This window comes from Scatophagus argus, chromosome 9 (assembly GCF_020382885.2).
Source record: "Scatophagus argus isolate fScaArg1 chromosome 9, fScaArg1.pri, whole genome shotgun sequence".
In the NCBI taxonomy this organism is placed as follows: Eukaryota; Metazoa; Chordata; class Actinopteri; family Scatophagidae; genus Scatophagus; species Scatophagus argus.
In genome coordinates this window covers 9,428,940-9,456,063 of record NC_058501.1, presented here as the reverse complement: position 1 = coordinate 9,456,063, position 27,124 = coordinate 9,428,940, and the positions used below count along the sequence as shown (strand labels likewise).

The 27,124-nt window shown below is 39.6% G+C and overlaps 1 protein-coding gene across 3 annotated transcripts in view; it reads right to left on the bottom strand.

The window, feature by feature from the left end:
- Nucleotides 1-27,124, bottom strand: part of LOC124065240 (RNA-binding motif, single-stranded-interacting protein 3-like) — a 108,788-nt gene that overhangs the window by 9,350 nt on the left and 72,314 nt on the right. For all 3 annotated transcript variants that reach the window (XM_046400445.1, XM_046400447.1, XM_046400446.1), the window contains exons 5-10: nucleotides 23,385-23,542; nucleotides 22,207-22,286; nucleotides 10,365-10,471; nucleotides 6,518-6,561; nucleotides 2,820-2,916; nucleotides 421-471 (exon numbers count right to left, since the gene is read on the bottom strand). In XM_046400445.1, the coding sequence (XP_046256401.1) occupies nucleotides 421-471; nucleotides 2,820-2,916; nucleotides 6,518-6,561; nucleotides 10,365-10,471; nucleotides 22,207-22,286; nucleotides 23,385-23,542 (537 nt within the window). The remainder of the gene's footprint in view (nucleotides 1-420; nucleotides 472-2,819; nucleotides 2,917-6,517; nucleotides 6,562-10,364; nucleotides 10,472-22,206; nucleotides 22,287-23,384; nucleotides 23,543-27,124) is intronic.

Sequence of the window (27,124 nt, the reverse complement as noted above, 5' to 3'; positions counted from 1 at the left end):
ACGCTGGGCAAAAGTTTCTTACCTACTCTGACCTCAGTCTGGCTCTCATATGCCGCACTTTTTGGAACTGTGTGTCATTTTTTTTTTATTACTTGTCTTAATGCAGCCATTGCACCGATCAATGACTGCATCATTTGCACTGATATATGAGACAAAAAATAAATGAAAAAAAATCAGAGATATTAAAAATGTTACAAAGCAGACCTTTAAGTTACTCAAGCTTTTTAAAATGATTCTAATTGTGCAGGATCTCGACTTTTTTTTTAAAATTAGCAGACTAAGATGAAGAGTAAATACTGAGACATGCTTATATGCAGAGAAGACAGGCAGGAATGTGGCGTAAAAGGGAGGCGGTGAAAAGCATTACAAAAAAAACCCCCCAAAAAAAAAAACAAATGACAGGCTGGTTCAAAAACATACCGTTGGTTGCATAACATACTGCTGATGTGGCATCCAAGATGTACTCTGGACCTGTAGAGAGGGAAGTAGGAAAGGAGAGGAGAAGGAAGTAGAAAGAAGAAAGACGGATACAAGTGAGAAAAGAAGACAGAGAAAAGTAAAGTAATTAAAGACGGAAGGGATAGGCATGAGTAGGAGGAATGATGCAGAAGGGAGTTCATGAAGAGATGAGAGGAAAGGGAAGTTCAAAAAGAAGATTGTTATAAGTGGATAAAGAATTGAGAAAGAGAGAACATAAAGAAGGACAATTGGAAGACAGAATGAAAAGAAGGGAACCAAAATGAGAGAAAATTAATCATTAGCTCAAGTCTTTACAAGCCCATTTCAGAGCTTCAGTCCCTGCGGCAGTGTGTCTTAAAGAATATGACGGCAGTAACCGAGGGTCCACTATACAGTATGTTATGTTGTAATTATAAGAGGGATATGGGGACCGCAGAGAGCAATACAGTCTAATAATTACTGCTTCACAGTGGAGGTTTCATCATCAAAGCCTGTCTTGGTCACAAATCACCACTTTCATCTCTTACTGTTACCCACAGCCCAACCCTAACATGAGGAGGAACAAATCCCTGAAGGCCCATTTGTCACATGTAAGGTATGCAAGTATGTAGTAATTATATGAGTGCAGGAGTATGTTCGCTCACCTGAGTCTGTCTATGGGGAGATGTGCAAGGTAGGTTAAATCCTTGTGTTTTCCACAAAAAGCAGGATGTGGTTTTGTCTCTAGGTGTAATTCTGCACTGCTGAAGGTGTGTCTTTGCATTTGTCTTTCTCATTTACAGCAGCGTTTCGTGCCAGTGAAAACCTGTGGGGGAGGACTGGTGTTTGTTTTAAAGTCTATGTCTTTGACAAACTGTGGATCAAGTTGAGTCAATCTACATTGGCAACCAGCTTTGACATGATTTGGTTTGGTTTGTGTGCTTGGAAGAGAGGATGCGACACATGGGAACAGACAGACAGGGACAAAAGAAGGATTTGTGCCTAAGAATGAAAGATCGATGGGAGGAGTGCTGCAATATAAGCCTGTGTTTTCTCATTGCTAGATTAAGAATTGTCTCAAATGGAGAGAGCTGATAACTCAATTTCTGTGCTGAAGTCTTTCATTAGAAAACATGAGCTCTACTTACTTGATCTGAATTACATGGCCCCAAACTACACACACGACAACAGTGAATAAAGTGGTAAATTCTACACATTTTAATTCATTTTGAAACCAGAAGGCCAAAACTGCTGTGGATAGAATGAAGTGAAAATATTCATTACACATCTCATAATCCATGGTTCCACATAAATTGTTAACTTCACTGAGGCAGCTGATGTTTGTTATTTTTCTTCTAAATCCCATGAAAAGACCAAAACCAACATTACATTAGTCTCTCAGTACTTTCAAACTTCCCCTGTGTGCTGCGCTCAAAGCTTCATTCACTGCTATTGAGTTGTTTAAAAGAGGTCATAAATACATATTTGAATTTTATTTAAAGGCTATAATTGTCTGGAGCTGCTGAAAACAGCTGTAGTTATTAGCAAATGTTACTTGAATGGGAGGAAATAATGGATTAATACACATTTGTTGTATTAGTGAGTATTTATAGCAGCAAGATGTAAATACATGGGATTCACTCAAAATAAACTACAACACCCCTGTCCATGGTAATGAAGAAGCCGATGCAACACATCACTGAGCCACACTGGCTCATTGATGTGTTGCATGTTTTTAGTAGTTTTTGTATCAACAACATAGCTTTATGGCACACAGCAAATAAGCTACAGCAGGCTTTGTCTACACGGACAATACAGAGTCAGCCAAAATAATGTATACACACATCAGGAAAAGAAAAACATGCATAAATGTTTAATTTGTATAAGTACTTCTATACATATAGATACCTCTTTCGCAGTTTGATCAAATTACGATAACACTGTGTACTGTTTTTAAGATGTTTTCCCAACAGATGGCATTACCCTTTTTTCCATGTATTTCTACTGAGTTTTTTAGGTCTTGATGCTACTGCTATCATTATATAGCACTGCTATGCATTATATGATTTAGGGATGCCATACTGTAGTGCCTGACTTTGAATATTAGTTGCCTTTCTGGTTGGCCGGCAAGCTAGCAAAGTCAAAATGCATTCCTGTAGCTCGAATTTCAGTGCCTTGTGTTTACTAAAATACCCTGAATTTGGAAAGAAAGCTATGTGAGGAACCCCTCGTTTTATCTGTAAGGTTATTAAACTAAACCTTTGCTATCCTTTATTAGACAGCCAGTTTTCGAAAGGGCTGTTCAAAATACCTTCATTGATTTCTGGGGTCCTTACAGATCCATAATGCTTGGTTCAACCTAGCAAAGTGATACCACCCACCTGATATGAAGAGACAGGAGAGGCAGCGATGAAGGGTGTGATAGACGTTTGTGCAATCATCCGATTTGTGGAGATGCTATACGGTGAGGAGTAGAACCTATGGAAGCAAAAAAGAAAAGGGTTAAGACAATACCATGTTAAAAGACAATGGTGATAAAAATGTTACCACAGTCAAGAGGCTTCTCTGCACACATGGCTCTCCAGATGCAGCTGTGTGCAAAGGTGAAAGTGAGCCTTTTGAACCCCCTTGTTTTCAACCACTCGGTACACGTCGAGACACCACTGACAAAATGGATCAGACATCATCAAGGATGTCATGGAAACAATAAAAATTGCAGCTTCACTTTGTGCCACATCATCAAAGTCATCGTAGAATGAGACTTGACACTGCACCAGAGTACACATCATGTTACAAAGGCGTCTGCTCCACTGCTATGCATAATAATGAATTATCGCCCTAATGTGTGAGTGGGTGAAATGTTTCAGCATCACCCTTTATGTTCCCACCTACGCATATTCCACTGGGCAGAGAAAGCTGCATGTAAAACACCTGCATTTTCTGTTTACTTCTCTTCCCATACCTTTGTTTGTTTGCCCTTCTGATTTTGCTCCGCCTCTCTCTTTTTTTTCCTTTTCACCACCTCAACCCTGCAACGGTAGAATGGTGTGGCTCGCGGTGCTTTATTTATCATTGTGTACCTAGAGAGGACGTGTTTCATCCGCCAGGCCGTGTTGCTGTGCCCGATCGATCCCAAAGTGTCTGTTGACTGAATAATGGAGCAAGGGATGGAAGAAGGAGGGGACAGAGACACAGAGAGAGGCCCTCCCCTGCTTCTATCATCAACACAGCCATGAATGCATTGTGCCACAAATCAAATGTTGCTTAATTTGGAAATAAAAAAGCAAACACAAGGTTGGTTTACTTTTAAAGGTAACTTTAAACTGCTATTGCCAAATGTCACATTATTTGACATTTGCTGATATTACTCGCGAAGTTCTGTCACACTTAGAATAGAATATACAACATCCACTGTAATCTTACAAATGGGAGGCAGTCAGGCTCAGCCACCAGCTAAAGAGAGGAAAATCCGACGGATTGGCGCTACCCCCCTCCCCCCCCGACACCAGCACACATCTCAGTTTAAGGGTGAGACGAGTTGCACACCTGTTCTGCTATTGCATTTTCTGTTTCACACTACATTTGTTTGGTCAGTGATAGCAGGAGCAGTTTTGAACTCAGCTGCAAGATGCAAACCCTCAGATATTTTTAAACTATTGCAGTCCAGGTCTTGTGGATGCAGTTGGATTCCAACTCTCTGTGATAAACTCCAGAGAGTGATTATGCTTCACACACATCCACCCTCCCTGCTGGATTTTTATGGTCTACTTGGTGTGCTGAAGCCTAAATAGTAGTACATCAAGATGGTTACTAAGCTTACTCTGCTTTTCCACAATACAACGTGGTTCATTCCTTTGGCACCAGAAAAAAGAATCTCATGAATTATTAGCACCAGGTATTTTTTTCTTGTCGTGGTTCAGCTCTGGTTCATACGCATGTTGGTTCTTCAGCATCTTTCAGCACTGCTTACCCAAATATTGTCTCCTTATAGCCTCAGAGTAAACCATGCGTATTGTCAGCGACACAAACATTCTCTAATCACAGATTTTTCTTTGCTATGATAATGATATGTTTTAACCTAACAGATCACTTGAAAAGTTTGAACAGATACACAGGGGATAGATTTAAATTAGAGCAAGGACTGGAACTTGTCTGTCACAAGGGGTGATCAGTGACAAGTATAAAAAAAAAAAAGTAAAGTAAAGTAAAATAAAAATCCTCTTCCACTCAGTATGTAGCAGTATGGATCCATCTTTCTGACCACACAATTAATGTATGACTTGCATTAGAGATACTGTATTAGTGTCATTGATGAATACAAATGAGCGAACGCATCCCGGTTATTCAATATGGTTCTCTGATTGTGTTTATCGTATTTTTCATTAGAGTGATGTGTATTGAGAGAGCAAAATAGTAGATAGAGGACAGATCCAAGGTTATTGATGGAAGCTATTAGTCCTTAGCAGCACGTTGTCAATAGGGACTTTAGCGGGGCTGTTTAAATAATTCACTAAACATGTAATTGCGAACAGAACATTACTAGAAGATTGAATTTAAAACCTCTCCGCGAATCCCTGGTGTCACCTAGCTGCACTGTCAGGCGTTTACCCTGAAAAATTAGCGGATGATTTAGTGCCGACCTCTGTGACTTTTCAGTGGACAAATGTGGGGGAGCATGCTAAAATAAGTGTCTATACGTGTGTGTGGGCAGGAAAGTCAGAAGAAAGAGAGGACAGATAGAAATTTAGAGTAAGACAGAGAATAGAGGAAGGGAGAAAGAAACAGATGGAGAAACAAAAAGACAGCAAAAAGACCAGATTGCAAAAAAGATGCAAAAAACAGGCTCAGAGAAAGTGAGTTTTGGTCTCCCAGATAAAAGAGAGGACAGGCTAAAAGCCAAAGCAGTCTGGCAGGTTGGTACATATGTTTCCAATAACATCAGATTGGCATTGGAGCCAAACAAACAGCCGTCTTCAATCTTTGACAGACTCGCAAACCTTCTCCTCTCTTTCAGCTGACTTTATTTTTGCCTTTGCCCTCCTCTTGACCGCACATAGCCCTCCCTTTCTATTCAACCCCCTTCCCTCCTCGCTTTTTGCCTCTCTAATTAGCTGCATTAGCATTTCACAGTCATTTAGTGCTTCGCCGGAAGGAGCTCCGATGACCTCGGAAGAGAGGCTGTAGAGGGCTTAAACACTGCAAGTGCACAGATGCTTGCGTGCGAGCATATTTACACATGCTCAGGCACGCATACATACAGGACGACACAAGACATGACCAAAGGTGTAGCATCTGTTTGTAAATGGGGAGTAGGAATTAGAAGAAGGGAGGGACTAGACAACAAAGCGTAGTAAAGCAAAGAGGTGTGAAGGTGACATGAAGAACGTAATGGTAAATAAAATGTGAAGAGCACTACATGACAACAATCAAGAAGAGGAGGAAAAGGGAAAGTAGTGAAACAAAGAGTAAAAAGGACTGAGCCGACAACAATGAGGAGGAGACAAACACGAAGCTGGAGGGAAGTGTCTCCTGGGATCGCATCACCAGCAGCATTCCTAGCAGACAGGACCGATCTCCAATTTCCCCCTGAAACAGACAGACACTCGGCTCTCCTCATTTAGCCTGAGAGCACTGCAGATAGCCTCGGCTGACGAAAGTCTTACAGCGGCACTGCAACACCGCCCGACTTCCCTGCGTGCAATCAAAATCTACATGTCTGACAGCTTGTATGCATGGGTGCATAAATGAATGCTCCGTCTGCATCAGTCAGCTGTGAGAACGAGGGTGAGAGCGTGACAAGGTAAGACAAAGAGACTGTGTATTAATGGCCTGTATGTCCTGTGGCTGTTTATTATTTGTGTGGTCTGCTCATTTGCATGCAAGTACACTCGTGCATATCAGTGCTAATGGTCGGCTGATGTGTCGGTTCATCCTTGCAGGTTTGCTGGTATGAAAAGTTTTACAAAGCTTTACAAATATTTGAAAGGGGATATGAATCAAAAGCAACATTTGCAGGCATCTAAAGTTGTAAAAACAAACAATAAAAAAAGGAAATCTGAGAAGAAAACATTTCACCTACCCATTCTGCATCGCAGTGGGATCATATGTCAATGCCATACCACTCTGGAGAAAGAGATAAAGAGAGAAACATGTAAACGTAAAATATTGAATATACCATTTGAATAATTCGCATTCAATCTCTCAGTAAAATGTTAACAGTTATTTGGTATGAAATGACATCAAACCTGCTTTTACAATATTGCTTCTGCTCAAAGTCAATACAAAGATGCACCAACAGATGTGGGAAACATATATAAATCAACTGGATGTCACAAACTGATGACACATCTGCTTGAGTTGAAAATGATTCATATTCAGAAACAAATAGTAGTTATTCCCAAATACATGGGTTGTATGCATTTGAGAATGCGCAAAGGAGCAGAGAGGAGACAATCTGGAGAAAATGAGAAAAATGGAAGTTGTTGGTAAATTTTGAAATCTGTCTGCGTGAGCTGCCACACTCATTTTTGGTGCTTGTTGTCACAGCAAACATCTGCACCGTCAGTCAGGGAAGTGACAGCGGACAAAAAGGCCCAAAACTGCTCGATCAGTCAAGCCCAAACATTTCACTGAATCCAGTTGGCTCCAAATACCTCTCACGGGTGGGAGTCGAATCTAAAACTTCACTTAATAATACATTCCAGTTTTCATCTCCTTTATGCTCACTATCACCATTTTGTAACTCAAAATATCGACCCATGACATACTGTTACACTACATGAAGTGCTGCTCATGGAACAAGTGGATGCCATATTGTAAATTTCTTACAGCAATCTCCACCAGTTGCAGAGCTCATGTATTACTACACTGCTCAGTTTAAATTAATAAAATGATTTTGCTTTCAAATTTTCTGTCCCTCCTTCTCCCCTCTTAATGTTGTCCCTATTATGTCAAGAGTGTATATAAGTGAAACTTTTCTCTCTGAATGTATTTTTTGTGTGCCTCACTTCCTCCAGCGTGTTCAAATGAATGGGATTGTATTTTCCCTGCTGTGCTTTGAAAAAGATCTTCATCCACTTTATTGCCTCTTGCCAATGTTAGGCCAAATTTTAAACAACAACAATGATTTTAGTCCTCTAATCTTTATTTTGTTCTGCATTCTGTAGCCCCATGCAAATCATTTCTGCTTGGTCTGTATTCCACATGTCTCTTCTTTCCAAATTGGCACATGAGTTGAAAGTGTGCCCTGATGATGAACTCTGCAGCAATGTTTGGTTGTTTCTAGCCAGGACTAGGGGAATAAAGACTGTAGTGGCAGTTAAAATGAATGCCAGACATTGATGACATGAAACAGGAAATATTAATCATTCCAAAGCCAAGAATCAATTCTTACCAGTTCTTAAGCAAAACATCCAATTGGAATCAGGTAAAAACTACACAACATGAGAATTTGTGTTCATTGCTGGTTGTCTGTCGAGTTGTCTTTTTTGAACAGATGATTTCTGAGCCAAAGTTAAAGGAGATGAGCTCTGTGAAACATCCTGTACGGCCTGTACAACATGTCTCACTGTTGCATGATGCCAGCATTAGAGCACCAAAGTGTCTGTTTAGAGATGTGTCACATGTGTTGCTACTCATCCTTGACTCTGTGTGTGCATTCACAATGTATCCTCATGGATGAATTATTGAATGGACCGGAGAAAAACAGGCCCAGGGGCCCAAAGGGTCAGATGGCCCCAAGAACCAGAGCATCTGTTCGAAGGGGACTGTTACATCTCTTGTTGGAAAGCAAAACAACTAAGGGGGAGACATACAAAAACCTTAAAGAGACACAAAATTACTAGAGTGAGACACAAAATAACAACAGAAATGACCACAAAGACAGCTATAAAAAGGTGCCACAACGGTCACAATCAGACAGAAAATGTTGAAAACCACAATGAGTCAGGACATATAATTTGCAGCTATTTTATGTCTCTGTGGGTGTCACTATGTAGAAGGGGTGAGGGACACATCTATGCTCAGGGACAAGTTGTCTCATAATCTGCTGTCCCATGGGTATTACTTCTGCACAAATGTTATGTGAGTGGTTATGTATTTAATATGCCATAGCCACAAAGCCAGACATATTGAGGTGTGAGGAGTTCTGGGAAATTAGGGTGAACTGACGGGCCCTGTGAAGCCCCTTCACGGCCGGATGTTTCTGTTAGTCTGCCTAAACTTGGAGATCTGTTTCCGACAAATGAATAAACCTCTGAGGAGATCCTTTTTCTCAGCAAGATCGGGTAGGGCAGCCTGGACAAATGTGTGAGGAATCCCACTGAAAGCACTGATCATGTAAATCCAGCTGACAAACCAGATGTTTGACAACAGGATACAACAAAAGAATCTCTAGCACCCGGGCCTCTAATCTAAAGCTGCAATATGTGCACACAGAGACCCACATGAAGATCATGCTGTACTGTGGCATTTTGTTTTTGTTGTGGTTGCTCTCACAGTTTTTTCAGCCTGGTTCCATTTCATTTCACCTCACCACCATGCTCTTTCCCAACCTCCATGTAACTCAAATGTTGGGAAACTGTTAAAAAAAAACTACACTTGGTGTGGGGGTGGCAACATTATTGTTCACTTTCCCTTGTTCTGTAAATTAAAGCTTTGGCATTGACACTAACCACTTCTGAACCCTCTGCATTGTGCAACAGTCAATCTGCTTTCAATCCGCTGCACAAGGTTTCATTTCTTCTGAAGATGACAGACCGGAGGTGGGAGTTTCAACAAAAGAAAAAGCAACTTGGCACAGGGGTCTTGAGGACCTAGTATTTTGAATTCAGCAACCTTTATATATGCCAGCTTTCATACTGTCAGAAGCATCTCTAATTTGGCGTACAGTATGTTATATGAAATGAAAGCTGATAATGACCCTGTAGGGGGGCTTGTCAAGCCACTGAAACTTGCTTAGAAAATCTTAAAAAAGAAACTGATGTCAAAGGAAAGATCAGACAGATCTTTATAGTTTTTGAAAGCATTGACTTTTTAGATCTACTGTAATGTTTTCTGTGAAGCAGCTGTGGACACTGAGCTTTGACATGCTGAAGAACAATCTGGTGTACTGTATACAACAGTATTTCACTCTCACTTCTCTGACTACTGTGATAGGCTTGTGGTTGTGCTTTTGCTGGAGTAGGAAAAGGTTTGTGGAGATACCAACATGTTCTCACTCCCAGCTTGACCCATACAGCAGCCTGGTCAGATTAAACTATGATATTCTTTCTCACCCTTCTAGCATTTCTTTACTCTTTCACATGCAGGGCTCTACCATCAAATTAGCAATAATATACATAAAGCTGGCATTTTACATATTATGACATTTTATGACTTTAGACTGTTACTAACATTGTAGAATTGTTGCAGTTTTGTTTGGTTTTGCCAGTTAGGTTCAGGACACTTTTGGCTACACAAGAGGCTCAAACCCTGGTTGCCTATGGGGAAGTCCTGTGAGCCAATTCCTAACTTGGACTTTTCTCACTTTATATACTCCTTTACTAGAAAGAGACTCTAGAAGTGATGCTACAGAGTCATACTTTGAAATAAAGGGCCACTGAACAGGCTGCTGTATTTGACACGTTGGGAGTGAGATTGGTTGAATATACTGCACTCATACTGGTGACTAACAGAGGCTATTGCAGATTTAAAAAATGTTTGCTGCTGCACAATTCTACCTAAGGAAACATTCTATGTGGCTGTCTTTTATAGTGGCAGAAGGTAAAAATGATTATGTTGTAACAAAGCGACTGAAAGACGTGGTTGTTGTGTTACAACTTGCCGTTTCACTTGAAAAAAAAGCTGCATGACTTCTGAAGGGGAAATTTTAGGATGGTTCCTGGCAAACTTTCTTTTTGATGATTAATTACACTTTCGAGGCTCACCTCTCCTTCCCGTGTCCACGGTCGTCCATTCTGGGGATATTTGACCTGGGTCTGTCTCTTTTTCTGGCCTCCATCAGCAAACTTGCACAGCAACGGCTCTGCAGGGGCTACAGAGTGAGTCAGACAGAGAGGGAGACAAGGACAAACAGAGAAATGGATTAATCATCTTAAGAACAGGAAAAAGTAAAATTTCATGCATAAGGATAAGAGTTACATTATAAAGATAAGATTTAAACAAAAACATAAAATAAATCAAATGGACCTGAAAACAGGACGTCAGCTGTTACATTTATCTCTTCCACCCCTAATCCAAACATCTAAACAACAGCAGTTATCGCATAATCTCTGCAACCCCCACAACCATACTTCGACAAAAGCAGCCTTGACGTGGAAACAAAGCCACGGGCTAATCATCAAAGCACAGTGAGCGCGGTTCAAACGACAAGGCAAACAGGCATACTTAATACGCTAAATAACTCCACACAGCCTGACCCCGAGCAATAGACTGCGATTGTGATTGCTCCAGAGACAACATGGTCCTGTTCTGGACCAGAGAAAGAAGAAAGCCTTGATTACAAATAGGATTAGCTGAGTGTGAGCCCCCGCACCCCCCATATAAAAGGTCACCAAACTCTAACTACAACCTGATAGGCTACAGATGCACCCTACAGTCTTCTCCTGAAATGGAAGTAGTTGGATCGGGACAGGTTTATCCTTAAAAAAAGATTTTGTTCTCCACCAATTTATTTAATTTAAAAGCACATCTTTAGAATTTGTTAGAAAGCGTGAATCATGGCTTCTATTTCTGGGCATTGCTTCAGCAAGTGCATGACTCAACAAAACAATAAAAAGTATTATCCAAACATGAATCAGGACACTCAGCTAAGACATTTGATGGTTTATGTAGTCAGACAGTCAACAGATACTTTTCTGTTTCATGTGACCTCTAATGCCAAAGTATGTTTCTTGGATTTGCAGTGTTCAGCAACATGCAAAGATTTCTAAACATGTAACCTTACAAGAAACCCTTTACGCTGTTTACTCACCCAGAGTGAGCAGATTCTAATCTGATTCAAATGAACTAAAATAAAATTAAATAAATAACTGAAAGAACATCATACATATTAAATAACCGTAAATCACAGTAAATACTGCCCTCTGTAGCATACAAAACAAAGCATGTGTACTTCATGTCTTTTGCTGTACATTTAGAGCATGTGTGTATAAAAATGTTGATATGTTATATAGTCAGGAGAAAATGAATATGTTAGTGTATAAGTGTAATTTATGTGTATAATTAAAAATGAAAGGAAAACATGCATTCTATGCCTGTGACTTTAAACACCAAAACGGATACAGAAATTCCAGCATTTATCTTACATCTTGAAATTAGTTCAGTTTTCCCCAATGGAAAGAAGTACAAATGAATAAGAGCATATTCACAAGACAAAGATTTCTGACTCACAACTGCAAAGATGCATAGAAACAAATGAAGCACAGCAAATCATCATAACAATATGTTAAAACTGAAAGGCATTTAAATGCCATTATGACACTGCAATTATAAAGTCCTCAACTGTAAATGGAACACAACATTGTCACACCAGCAAGTGTTCTGTTCATGCCCTGATTCAGTTCGATAAAAACACCTCCTAACCCTGAAATTGAATTAGCCGCCTACTTTTATGCATTGCCTCTCACTTGTGACTTTAATGCGCTCACCAGGGCTTGTTTGACTCATTCACTGCATTTTAAAAGAGGCTTTTAGCTGGCAGTCACTCTTGTCTTATTTCACTGCCAATGACTTCACTTTGCAGAGAAAGTCCAATCTTCATCACTGTGTGTTGCTTAGAAATAATGACGTTCTCAGAAGAAACAGAATGCTATGAACTAACAAAGTACTGATTCACACATTATGAATAGCAAAATAAACTCCGCAATTACCTCGCCTTCTCAAAGAAAAATGTTTCTTCATCTCAGCAAACTGAAAAATGAGGTGTTCTCAGCAGAGAAAAGCGTTCAGAGCTCAAGGTTGAAAACAAGAGTTATTTGGAACGCCTGGGGCCTGGATGCGTACTCCGAAAGGTAAGTAAATGGAGAAAAGCAGAGCTGTGTGATTATATGGCCTTTAGGAGTACTTTGTCATTATAACGTTTTAAGTTGATTTCTGTCTGAATAACAGGCCACACAGATGGGCCTCTGTTATCATCCCCGCACCTTTGCTATTCATCTTTCTCAATCACACCCTTCTCTTTCGCTCATCTACCCACTCAGCTCCATACCTTCATATACATTTGGTAAACAGTCGTATTGTGTAGGTGTGGGACGTGTGTCTGTATGTGTCACCACAGAACTCACTGCAGGTTTTCAACGAAAAAACAAGAGCTTGGCTCCGAAAAATACACAAAAAATGGATGAGTTTGGACTCACAGATGACAACAAAATCAGAGAAGATACAGTGTGGTGAAAGAAATTCAAGGGGGTGTTAATGAAGCTATTAAAAATAAGTTTATTCTCCATTTCACAGCATTAACAGCTTTACTGTGAATTTTAAATTGTGGTCCTTTACAAGCATATAGTTCCAGAAAACAAGAGGCCGATAATAAGAAAGTCCAGCTTGAGTGTCCACAGCAAGGAAACAAGGAACCACGAAGATTAGGTAAATTAGACCGATAGGGTATTAAAAAGCATAATGCTGTTTGAGACATAATTTTCACACACATAAGAAAACAACACAATGGTTGTGTAGATGTGATGAATAAAAAAGGTGGAAAAGGAGACTGACTACTCCAAAATTTCCAAGATGCAACAATGTGAGTGCACATGACTCAATACGTCCTCTGCCATCTGAAAGTACCACCCCATAGAAGGGGCTTTATGGCACCAGAGGGTGAGGACACACTACATTTGGAACCTGGCTCCTCTGAGTGAAACTCAGGTAAGGTTTCTGAGTTTGACAAATGGTTCCGGCAGCCCAGGAACAGTTCCTTTCAGAGGCTATTACTATTACGGGTGGTAAGTAGTCTGTGTGATGCAAATGTAAAGGCTTTCAGGAGTTGGGCTTACTTTGAATCGAGTAATGAAGTGATGACAAGAGGATTATTATTTATATAAAATGGTTGAAAATTCTAATTTTCAATGTAGAAAAGGATTAGGTTTAGAAGATGCTCCAAGACACATCTGAGGATAGCATGGACAGGATTTCACTGTGAGGTTTATAGCTCAAGAATGTATTTGTACCACAAAGTAGAAGCTCATTGATGTGTGTCTTTGCGTGTTAAATAATTCTTACTTCGAAAATCCAAGAATCTCACAAACACACACACTGGAGCTGTGTTTTGCTGCTATTTTGTTTTACTGTTTTACTGGTGTGACAGACAGAGTAAGACATATTGTCGATGGCTGACAACTTGTCAAGCTCTTAGTCAGGACACTTTCTTCTCTGCACCTTCTTACCAGACAAAGTACCAGACAAAGTAAGAAGTAACTCCTGCTGATCTAAAACAGTTTTTTACCCCCTGTATTTGCATGAAAAAGATACCTCTGTGTTTTGAACAGTTATTTTTATGCACCAGCATCTAGACAGCAAAAGGTTTTTGTTGTTGAATTGAAGTGGGATGGAAAAATTGGGCCATTTATTGTTAGAATTAGTGATACAAAAACGCTAAGTAGCTGATCTAAGAGAGCAAAATAAAAGGATTGACATGACAGATGCTAAAGAATGACAGACTAAATTTAAAATCTTAGTGTACTTTTCTTTCTTTCACTTTCTCTGTGTCCTGCATATTAGCATGAATGAATGAAGCGAATGAAGCATGCAACATGTTGACAGGAGGGAATTTTTAACAGTTAGGGTGCTTGTTAAAAGTGATATACAGCAACAACAGGGAGGGACACTGGGCTTATTCCATTTTGTATAATCCCCTAGGATACATATACATATACAGACATAAAAATTCACATTCCCCACATTGTTGCTGTAAGCTGTTTTTATAGCAGAGCTTGCGAAATGGCTCCAGACATTAAACACTGGCCCAGTGCTATGGGCCAGTGATTACACACACAAACACGCCCACTCACACATACATGCATCAATATTATTCTAACATTTTGGTTGCCTTATTGCATTTGGATCTTGAATTTTTCAGAAACTGATGCAGGAGGCCAATATTTGGGTGAGCAGGCCCACAAATGGAGACGGTTGTGTTTCCCTTTTCAATAAGTGATTCACATTTCTGTACACTGCCACAACATTCTCGGATACCAGGAGTCTAATCCTATTATTATTTGAATCTGACATGTCAGATTATGCTGTCTTGGCATTATACAATGCCACCAAAAGAAGACATGGAATATGGAAAAGCATTTGTGCTGTAGTGTAAGACAGCAAACTAACTGAAATAAAAGAATGAATTAAAAATGATTTTTAAACAAACACTTATGGCTGTGTGAGTGTTTTGATCCTGTTTTGAGTGAAGGAGAACAGAGCCAATACAACTAAATGTATTGTTGTACTTTTCTGGTGCTGCTATTGTTTATTTTCCCCTTCAGAGAAAGAGGATATCTGTCATTCCTGGCGTAATTAGTCAATACTGTAAAATTAGTCTTACAAATCAGGAATTCAATGGGGCACAAATGATGAAAGGCCTGCCACTGGCTATTAATTAATTAGTATTGGTTAAGTTAAAAGGATACGAAAACAAAAATTAGCCAATTTATGAAGGTAGTTTGTCTTTCCATTAAAACAATTAATCTGGTTAATCTGGTTTTAGTATTGGTCAAATAGCTCATCTGTAAAATCACACACTTAAAGACTCTGTGTCATACTCCAGTAAAGTAACAATGTCATAATGATCAAGGAAATACCTACAGTCCTTTAATTCACATCATATTACAGTGGTAATACAAAAACAGGCAAGAGTAAATGTCAGTTTGCATTGGCGTTAGGTGATGCCTGTGGTGGCAGACTTTGTGAGTGTGTATTTCTCTGCGCAGGAAAAGAAATAAAACACATTTCACTTTATATTCATTTCTACACACAGTGACAAGTTATAAATATGATGAGAATGACAATAATGAATGTTATTTAAGAGGCAAATTTAGTCAGCAGACAATCAGGAGGCAACAACAACCGCAAAGCACCCAGAGACAAGATTACCTGTGGAAAAAGCCACTCGGACTGGGGCATCAAATTAATTATTCAGCTTGCTTTCACAGTTACATTACTACAATTTGTTACATTTCACAAGAGAGCTTTAAAAGGAAGGAGGACATTTTTAATTGTCAGTTTGACCCCTGCTGCTGTCAGTCTTGCGGCTCCGCAACCTGAAGTGATGAATTCCTGATGAATTTGGGTACAGCTGTGCCTGCCCCCTAAAATGGGTCGCTTTCAGGCAAGTCAAATTAATTAACACAGTCTGAACCAAATATTTGGTTTCTATAGAGTTCAGATATATAAATGTATTTTTAGTAAACAGGACATGGAGCTGAAGAAAAGAAATTGAATCCAAATTGAACAAGCAAAACATATTGCCAAAGTCTTGCATTTATCCATTTATCCATGTAGCCGTGAGCACAATATTCCCCTTCTTTCTCCAGACTGTTTTTTCTTGTCAGTGTCCTGACAGGTAGAGAGCGGAGGCTCACACTTCACCATAAGAGAAACAGTCAATGTGGATACATACTGTAGTTGGTGTGACAGAAACGAAGAACTGTGGAGGATTTTGTGTCATACCGCGCATGTTGTTTGTTTTGTTGCAATTATTTGTACATAAATAAATATATGAAATATATTCGAGGTGTAAAAAATGACTTGAGGCTTTATGTTTATTAAGCTTTCAAAATGTCATACATTGACATTAAGAGAGTCTTTGCCTTTCAGCAAACATAGCAACGCATTTTGTGATTGTTAAATAATTTATCACATGGTTCAAGCAGAAACTGAATTTCTTGTTTTTGATTTGCTGTACAATGTGCTTCAGAGCTTCAGAATGTGAGAACTAAAATACTGCAAAACAAAGAAGACCCCTCTACACACACACACACACACACACACACTCTTTGAGACTACTGTGTGGTCTGTTTGTGGTTGTGTGTCACAACATGTGTGTGTTTTCCTGTAGTCAGTGTTATTAAACAGCATAAATCACTGCAGAAAGCTGCAAATTGACAAGAGCGACTCACTGAAGTGAACACATACAACACACACACATAAATACTAACTGAACAAAACCTACATGTTGGAAACAGATTTATTTCTACTCATTAACCAAGGCTTGCAGTAGTTGATTTACCAGCTTAATTTATTGATCCAAATGTCACTGCTTTGTTGATCAAATAGTGAACCGTTTCACTCCAGTTTTTGAGCTTCTTTGGCTTCTTTTGGGGAAGATCAGTGATACTTTCACTGGAAACAACCTATGTAAAGACTGCAAAGACTCTGTCAATAAAATAACAAAAGAGTTTGGTTGTTTTACTTTCTGGACGTGCGTGTGTGAATTCTGTAGTGTTTAAAGAAGAACTAGCTTTACTTATTTGAAACTGAACTTATAATCTCTGTATTTTGTGTTTAACTGACAGTGATGTGAACAACTGACAGGTAGCAGGGTGGGCGTCTTGTACTGTGAAGAATGAATCACGTACTGTTTCCGCTCATTGAAGCTGTGGGATATCGGAGACCAAAGTAGAGCAACATAAAAACTCCAGCAAAGCACAGAAACGTATCCATCTCCTTTCTGGTGAGATGGACACATGAAAAGAAATAAGAGGTAAAGTCAAATATGTCCAGGAGGAAACAAACAGGTTACTTTAAATGTAGCTAAATAAAGGTCCAGTGTGCAGAAACAAAAAGGCTTATACGGCATGCTGGTTTCAGTTTTTGCTGTGGGAAGAGGGGGATGAGTGGGATCCAGTCCCTCAAATGGGAAAATTCTCATTTAAAATAAAATCCAATCCATTAGCAAGCGACATGGGAAATCATTCAGTTGGAAAATGGGAGCCAATCCCCAAATGTGACAAAATGAGGAATCCCTCAGTTACACTGTATGGGATGCCATCCTTTTTCTTTCTTCCTTTCTTTCTTTCTTTCTTTCTTTCTTTCTTTCTTTCTTTCTTTCTTTCTTTCTTTCTGGCTTTCTTAAAGACACCCTGCATCAAAAAGCTCAATGCCCTGAGACACAAGCATATGCACTCTAGGGGGCTACTTGTTCAAGCATCACACATGAGAGGAAGCTAACTATTTGTCACCAAAGGAAATAAAATGTATTAGAAAATGTTTATTCATATTGCTATTAGCACTTCTATGTCATTAAAAATGTAGCGGATATGCCTTCTGCAGTAAACAAAACACTAAGTGCTATAAGCTGAGACAGAGTCCTGAGATTTAGAAGATATTTCCTCTCATTAAACTGAGATGATCTCCAACCCTGAGTCTTGATCTCATTTGGCTGCCCCTGTAAAGCAGTACAAGCTGACTAGGACAACTACAAACCATTCCCTGACAGCACCCTAAGGGAAGAGGTAGTCTACATTTACGCAACGTAAACCTAAAACAACACAAAAAGCAACTGACTGTGAGACAAGCTGGAATAAAATGCATCAATACACTGATATATTTAAGAATTTAATTCCAAAAGTGATGTTAAGATAGTGCCAAATATCTTTGCAACTCAACAGCATTGATGTGATTTGGTTAATGCTTCAAATACATCACGTTTTAACACCTGAATAAGTGGCTCTAAATATCACATGTAATCTGACTCCAAGTCTGACAGTGCACTACAGTCACATAATTACACAATATTTTTCTCAGTACAACCTTGTAGATTTTATTTCTTCCATTGTCAGGAACATCAAATAAAGTTAATTTTCCACTCATGAAAGAACTGAACCACTGCTGCACTGAAAGAAGACTTAATGCCTCATGATCATGTCACATTTTTAAGGCTGCATACATTCTTAAAAGCCTCCTGATTATTATTGAAACTACTGAATGACAATGGGTCTTGTCTGAGATCTGGACTCTTCATGCTTGTCCTCAACTGGTCTTACCATTAGGGGAAAGGAAAAACTAAAACTACAACAGCACATCAGACAGAGAGAGAGAAAGAATGATTAGGAACATAAAATGCAAAAGGGGGCTGGAAAAGGAGTTTATAAGTGGGACAGAGGTGATGGACTGAAAGTGAGGGTAACTGGGGGAACAGGAGGAGACATAATAAATAATATAAACAGAGAAAAAGACATAAAAGAGCATGTAAGTAAGATAGAGAAGCAACAGCCCAGTGATATCTTGGTATCTATCTCCTGGTCCATGAAATCAAAAGTGCCATCACTGACACCAAGAAGGATTTATTATACTGAGCTCTGACAGGAAGTGACATGGTCATGACGAAGCTGAAGAAGATATGCACTCTTTATGGATGGACTTCGCACTACTGCTGATTCTCTCCTTCACAGTGTGGGGAAAGGACATTATTGAACGCTGAGCTCAAAGAAGACAGAATTACACCGTTTAGTAAATACGCAGGCTGCGATTACTCGATTTACACCTCAGACTGGAATGTAGCACTTGCAGGACAGTCTCTGTTCACTGAAAGTGATGAGACATTAGGAGATGTTTGCAACACATATTGTTTAGGGAGAACAAGAGCTGTGGAGCCATTGTAAAGGCATATAAACCAATATGAACATATTCTAGACATCCTCTGTTTGTACAAAGTAACTTAATAATGAAGGTGATACAGATATGTGCACAAATGAGCACAATAAACAATAACAAGCAGAGAAACTCCAGTCTGTGTCCAATCTAGATAGTCTATCTCTGTGACCGGACCCAACAGTAGAAAACTCAGAAAGCTGCGGATCAATGGACTTCCTGTTAACAAGGGCAGATGGAAGCTTGGGTCATGTGATCGATGTCAGCATTAATCTCCTGGCAAGAGAGTAAAATATTACTGTTGCCTGTCAATACTTCAGCCCTGACAAACGGACAGAAGTATTAATCAGTGGAACACGCAGGCAAAGGCACAAGTACACATCACTCAATGATGTGCACTTTACACGGTAACAGCATAGCAAGCTTAACAGTAGAGTAAGTACAACACGAAAGCTTGTCACGATGAAACTACAACAGCTTTGGAAATGTCACAGACTGTCAGTGACACACACAAAAAAACAAAATGGTGACATAAATCGACAAAACCTGCTGTTGGGGTATGTATGTGTGTGAGTGTGGATTGTGGATCAGCACACAAAGTATCTGCTTGGTCAGATTGGATGATCCCAGTTTCACTGGTTTGTGAGCTCACGGCAATTTCATTGCTCAACATACGTTAATACTCTCTACAAATCTCTCTCTCTGTCGGTCTCTGTCTCAGACACACACACACACGCACACACACAGGAAAAGAGAAAATGGACACCCCTGGAAAAGACAAGCAATACATATCTTTCACTACAGAGGTCATGATCAGGTGATACAAATAGTGAGTGTATCTCTGTTTGCATGTGAAACTTGAAGTTCAAACCTGCATTAATTTATGTTTTGGCCAGCACAACAATATGTAAATACAACATGGGGTGGGCGATTTGGCCAAGATAAAAAAATTCTAATTTATTTCTTCTCAGTCAAGATCCACAATCTAAAATGCAGTCTAGGAGAGGGCATGAAATACCATAATCTCTACAATTTGTGTATGTGCAATTTTTCATAAACTTTTTCAAGCTGAATGGACTCTGAACAGAAAGGAATAAAAACCCTTTAAAAGGCATGTTTTTTTTGTTTTTTTTTTAAAAAGAAAACCAAACATGCCTTTTAAAGGAAATGGGAGACGGCAATGTTACTCCTAAAACAGCCACGATTAATTAGAGAACTAAATACAACCTTTTGGCTCCTTCAGCTTACTTTGTCCCCAGATTATTTGCCATTTAACGAGCAAAGGGCAGTTGGACACACCCTAAATAGATCGTTAGACTAGGGCCCTCTGTGTTTCTCTCACGCACACACACACACACACAGCCTGTTAACAGCAGCAGCAGTGGAGTGAATGCTGTATCACTTGCTACAAAATCATATGTATCACACACATCATACTGTCAGAGCATGGGGCACAGATCTCTCTCAGTCTGTCTATGATTTCCATGTTCTTCAGCGTGGTGCACCTCCTGTTTCTTTGTCTATACCTGATCATTCATTATCTGCATCCCTTCTCTCTTGTTCTGTGTAACTTCAGTTTGGCCCTCCCCACGTCAGCTCTCTCTTCTCCATCTACATCTCCTCCCTTCATTCTTTCTTCCTCCATTTTTTCATTCTGTGTAAAAGGCAGCAAATCTTTGTTGTTTATTTGGGGGACAATCAGAGACAGATTGTGTGCTTTAGGGGATGTCTGTTTGCGTACGTACATGAGCATCGTGCATGTGTGTGTGTGTCTCAATCTGTGTCCTGTACGGTCAAGGAATTAATCATCCAGATCCTCCTACTAAATCAACTCAAGGTGGTCTAAAGAGCGAGGCAGAGAGAAAGAGAGTAACAGTGAGGACTGTGATATATTATCAGTTGCGCTGACACTGGTAGATGTTGTAGATATGTCCCTTGCCTGACCGTAAGTGAAAAATCATGTGGTTCATTAATGAAAATACATTTATATTTGGCCAGTAAAAATAATAATAATAAATATCTGTGAAATTATATTTTCTACAAAGTAGTATTGTAGTATTTTACTTTTGCCTACCAGTCTGAAACCATGGCTGATTTCTCTATAGCATCCATTAAAATAAAATGCATGCTTCTAGAGGCAGAGGATTACCCTGAAGCATGAAAAGAAGTGTATTTATGCTTAATGCCGGATATCTAACATCAGTAGTTTATTACAGGCATATGTCAAGCATCAAAGTTTAGCAATCAGTGTCAGTTTAGATTTTATATCTTGATTTAAATGAGCAAATCAAGAAATTTTGTTACACACATAAGCATAATTTTGGTATCAAAAACCTAGGTACTGTATTGGCACTGGTGTTGAAATTTTTCAAACAGCTCCAGGCACTTTAATGACATTGCATTCTAAATACACAGACAGCTTTTCAGCTATAACAGCTTCCACTGTTCTGGGAAGGCTTTCCACAAGATTCTGTGTGTCTGTGGGAATTTTGCCCATTCATGCAGGACAGCATTTGTGAGGCCAGGCACTGATGTTGGACAAGAGGGCCTGGCTCAAAATCTCCATTCCAGTTCACCCCAAAGGCATTTGATGGAGTTAAGAACAGGGCTCTGTGAAGGCCAGTCGAGTTCTTCCACACCAAACTCATCCAACCATCTCTTTATGGACCTTGCTTTGTGCACTGGGAAACAGGCATGCTGGAATAGAAAAGGGCCTTCCCCAAACTGTTGTCACAGAGTAGAAAGCATATTATTGTCCAGAGTGTCTTGGTATGCTGAAGCATTAAGATTTATCTTCTACTGGAAGTAAGGGGCCCAGTCCAACCCCTGAAAACAGCACCATAAAGAGCTACTTTTGGCTATATGGTGTATGCCAAAGCCATGGTGTGCACAGGTGATACAAGACAAAACTGCTGTGTTCTCACCAATAAGACACACATGATACATTTCAGCACATTTTTATTAACACATACAAATCACTGAAGCTGTTAGAAGGGCTTTCAAAGGTTGGCTGCAAACTGAGGTCAAGTTTAACTAATTTGACCTTTGAGTGCAGAAGCCTCAGTGTGTGTTAAGAGTACCTTGACAAAATAAGCTGCATGACCTATAGAGAAACTCTTTTCTCTAGCTATAGAAAAGCCCAAGCTCAGCCGGTATAAAGCAATTGTCTTGGTGATAGACACCTACCTGTCATGCCTGGAGGAGTTTTCAAGAATTTCCCATTGAAATTTTGTATCACCACATCACACTTCTCTGTCGACTCCATCCTGACAGGGAAAGAGAGAGAGAGAGAGAGAGAGAGAGAAAGACAGAGATGCTAGTTGAGGACAGTCAGCTCTTTACGTTACTGTTCAATATGCACAGAATTGTGTATTGTGGTTGTCAAAAAACATGGCAATGTGAAGGTATTGAAGGTGTATGTGAATATGTGTTTGCAAATGTGGTGTACAATAGAGTAAGTACATTAAACGCCTGTCTGTTTATGCATCTGTGCCTGTTTGTCTCTGTATGCCTGAGCAAAATGCCTTAGGTAGTGCATATGTGTGTGTGTGTGTGTGTGTGTGTGTGTGTGTGTGTGTGTTTTCTATGGGATTTCCTCTCCTTTGTCCCGACTGAAAAGCTCCATTCATTCTGATCTGTAGTGTGTCATGTCCTCTTTGTCTGCCCCTATTCAGCTCTGCTCACCCAATCACAGCTCAATGACTAATTGCCTGCTTGGCAAGCAAAAGCCAGTGTGTGTGGGAGAGAAAAATAGTGATGGGACAGAGAGAAACTGTGTGTGTGTGTGTGCATGTGTGCGTGCGTGCATGTGTGTGTGTAGCACGCATGTCTCTGTATGTGTTTTGGGTTTTCTACACATAGCCACTGACCCTGAATGGAGCCCTGACTGCATTCTAATCACTGGCACACTCCCATGTTGTAACTGAGAAGACCACACACACATGCACACACAGACACACACATACACACACAAACAAACAAAAACACACACACACACACAAAGGAGGGTGACCAGGTCAAGGGTATAGGAAAGTAGAGCTGTACCATTAGAGCTAAGTACATGGCTGGGAGTCAACTTGGGTGAGGTTGCTTGTAACACTTAAAACAATTAATCTGAACCATACAGTAGTGAGATGATTATGTCTCTGTATTATTTCTCTGCTAAGTAACTGTAAGTAACTTTGTCCACCAAACGTCTATATTTAAATAAAGTGGGACATGACTGACTATTGGCAAGATTTGCTTCAATAACCTTGATAGATAGCTTCAGTTCCTCAAGTATTGAACAGCTAAGACAAGACGTTTTTAAAGAGCCTTGAGTGTAAGTGACAGTTTGTGTGCAATGCATCTCTCCTCATGCATACCTAGCAAAGCCGACTCCTCTGCTCAGGCCATTGGCATCCCTCAGTATCCGAGTTGAAATGACATGGCCAAAGGGCTTCAGCATGTTCTCCAGCTCCTGCTCGTCCATGGACAGTGGCAGGTTCGAGATGTAAAGGTTGGTGGGGTCCTGCTCTTGTTGCTGTTAACAGGGACAGTGGAAGAAGACATTGAAATACTTTGAAATCATTTTTCAACATAATTTCATCTTGGCAATACATTTCAACAACAGCCAAAAAGGGAAGTTGCATATTTTTGTCTAGTTTTAGAGAAATGAGTACTGAATGAAAAAGCCTCTCTGAAACTTTGTAAATGATCACTGGTGTATGGTCTCACAATACACGCTTGTTCATCTTAAAGAACACATAGAAATAATAATAATAATAAAGTATTTTCTGTATCATCAGCATTTCATATGTGATTGTGGTGTTGTTCAGATGCTGGATTTCTCCTCACCTCAACAGGATAAATCCAAATGAGAATGTTCTTGTGCTAAGTAAGACTCTTTTTCCTTTTAAGTGAATAAAATGCCCAAAATGAAGAGAGAAATATAACAGTTCACTATAACCCTCCACTAAAAGCTGGTTTTGCAGCAGTAAACACATTAAAGGTTAAGGCAGTGCCATTCCAGTCCTTTATTTCCATATTTATGACTGAATATCCCCCTGCAAAACAAGTCAAGAACTCAAGTGGCAAACTCTCCTCCAAAGAGGAATAAACATTTCATTGAAAAGGCAGTGCACCGGCTTCACCCTCAGAACCCCTGAAGTAATAAGGAAAACCCCTCAGGATTCATAGATGTTAACTGAATTGCATTAAAGTTTTTTTTCACAGGAATGACAGGAACTTCCTTCTAATGTGCCTCTCAGTTAGTTAGGCTGGTACACTTCAATTATTTTTGTTCTGTTTAGCAGCACTCCATTGAAATGATCCTCCGCAGGAGACCAAAGCCTGTGAGTGCATGTGTGTGTGCTGGCAATTAAAGAGGGATGGATGCAGGAGAGAGTTTGATGGAGGGTGCTCCATTTTGCTACCGAGACAGACAGAAAGGAAAAGCAGCAGAGAAAGAAAAGGGGTTTTATAAAGCATAATTACATGATTTCAAGACATTATTCAAGAATTTTGTACTTGTGTGCACATTTGCCCAAACTGCTGGAGATGCTAAATCTTTCATTGCTTCATGAGAATTTATGGTTACATTGGTTGCATCTCCCGTCTATGCTGTAATGATGCATATGCATTCATTATAGCCTGGGTAATAAGTTTGCAAATCTTGATTGCCCAGAAATGCCTGAAAAGTCTCTGATACTTCATATAAAGTAGTAGTTTCATGTCAAATAAATGATATTCCTCTCATTTCACGTGCAAAAATCCAAGCAGCAATAACCTAAGTAATATTCTGCTATTGAATCCTGTGCAGTGCTGAAATGGGCCACTGTTCTTACATTTGATTCCACCTTTGTAATGGAAAATGAAACAAATACTGAAACTGCATGTGCTGTGTGCGCTATTCTGTGTATTATAAACTAAATATAAAAAGTCAAAATGTTTTATTTCAGCGCTGTGACAAAAAGCATTTGTGTTCGTGTTGCGGGGGGGTTCTTGTGTCAGAAAGCTGGCCTAACATGGCTCATTTTGAGCATCAGTATTTTCTTTATCCATGCAAGATTTTTCTTTGCATGTTACCACAGCTGTTTGATTTCAAAAGCGGGAGTTCCAAATCTGGCCAACTGTGACCAAAGCCATCTATGTAATCAGTGACTCAGAATGAGCAGAACAGCTCCAGAGGAGAAGTCTGCAAAATTTTACCTTTCGTTTTTGAGTCTGAATCTCTGTTCGTCAGCAGGAATTTTCTTTTGGCAGAGTGTCCAGTACACAGAGTGGCACAGTTGTCTTCCCACACAGGGCAACTAGCTTGGAATCTCTTACATCTGCACGCAGGCTTGTGTGTGCGTGCTTTTATGCAAGCAGTGATGAGCAAAAGCAGCAGCATCAAAGGAGAGGAGTCATATGTAACAGCTGGGGAACCTGTCATTAATCTAAGAGTCATCTCCTTTAAAGTGTTGCATCGCTGAGAACCATCAAGCCCTTCTCATAGCCACAGGCCTGGTTCCACTAAAGCTTCATATAGTTTTTTTTTTTTTAACACAGCTACAATATTTTATTATATTAAATGTTTTTTATCAAAGGGTTCAAAGTCCAATGTTCATATGGGGACTGAGTATTATTTGAAAAATTGTGAACCTATCCTTTAGTCACTGTATGTACAAGCACAACAGTAGTGTTAGAGCTGAGAAACTTGCCACACTGCTGCAGCTTCTCACGAGCCTTAAACACAGTGTGAAAAGCCTGTCACTAATCAAAACAATAAAAGCAAAAGGCATAGTTTAAATTTGTGAAGAAGTGTGGAAGGAGCTGTTGTCTTCACCGTTAAACAACCACCAATACAACATACAACGCAGAAATGTTCACAAGGTAATGTTTTATGGTTTTATTTGTGTTAAATGTAGTCATGTTCGCATCTCCTTCGACCTCTGAATCTCTTCTGGAAGTTATGGCGACAGAGGAGTCTCTGAACCTGAATTAAATTAATGATTACTCTGGGTTTGAACCCTGCTGGAAACATCTGGGATTATGTAAGTATATAATGCAACTAAATACATAAAACATTTTTTGACTTTCTTTTAGACATTTTAATTTGAAAATATTCCTCTATTTTCAAACGATGTCCAGTTGTTGAATGATTTAGTCCTTCAAACACACAAAATATAATCAAACATGTCCACAAGATCCACTGCTGAAATTGCAAACTATTTTGTCAGATTTAGGCTTAATGTTTTCATTTGCAAACCTTATTTACTGATTGGTTGATAGAATGGTGTGCCACCTTATTACCATCAGACCACACAGAGGTATCTAAATATACTGTGAGCTCAGTGTTTATGAAAATATTCTGGTTTTGTGAAGGCCACAACACTTGACTGTAGGGATAAGGTACCCACTGACAAACTGCAACACAGTGGTTAGATTCAGTGGGACGGTGCTGTGCTCAGTAAGAAGTCATCAGAGGCAACATCTTAATCAGGCTTGGGTTGACAAACAGGGAATTTATATACCCAGTTGCCGTGAAAAACCTTTAAAATAAAACAGAACTTTAGGGCTTCCAAAACTGTGAACACCCAAGAGAAGACTGAGAAGTGAAACACTGTTTAATGCTAGGAAGGCGAAAGCTAATGAAGGTACTATTTCACAAGTTAAAGGAATTCCGTAGAGAAATCACTGTAGAAACTCAGACACATTCGTCGCCTTGTCACACTGTTAAAGTCTCTGGGTTTCTGTCATTCAAACAAATCAGCTCCAGAGCATCCCTGAGGCTGTGCGCCGCTCTTCTTTAAACTCTTAACTCTGTGGCCATGGACTTTATCATTATCAACAATAACTTGCTCATTTAGGCACAAATGATTTCAATGCTGTACAGTTACTCTGTGTGTACCACAATTTTCTGTGGCCGTCTATGGAGGCAAGTCTGACAGAATCCTGTTCTCCCTGTTTACAAGCCACAAAAAAATTAAATGGTTAAACAGAAGGTTTCATATCCCTGTGGTCAATGTGGTTACAAACTAATTTCATCCAAAGACAATATGTCTTAAACAGAATCTCACAGTGGTTTTCCTAATTTCAGCAAAAAAGTGGGTCAGCTGTTTTTTCTGTCGGCATTTTCTGC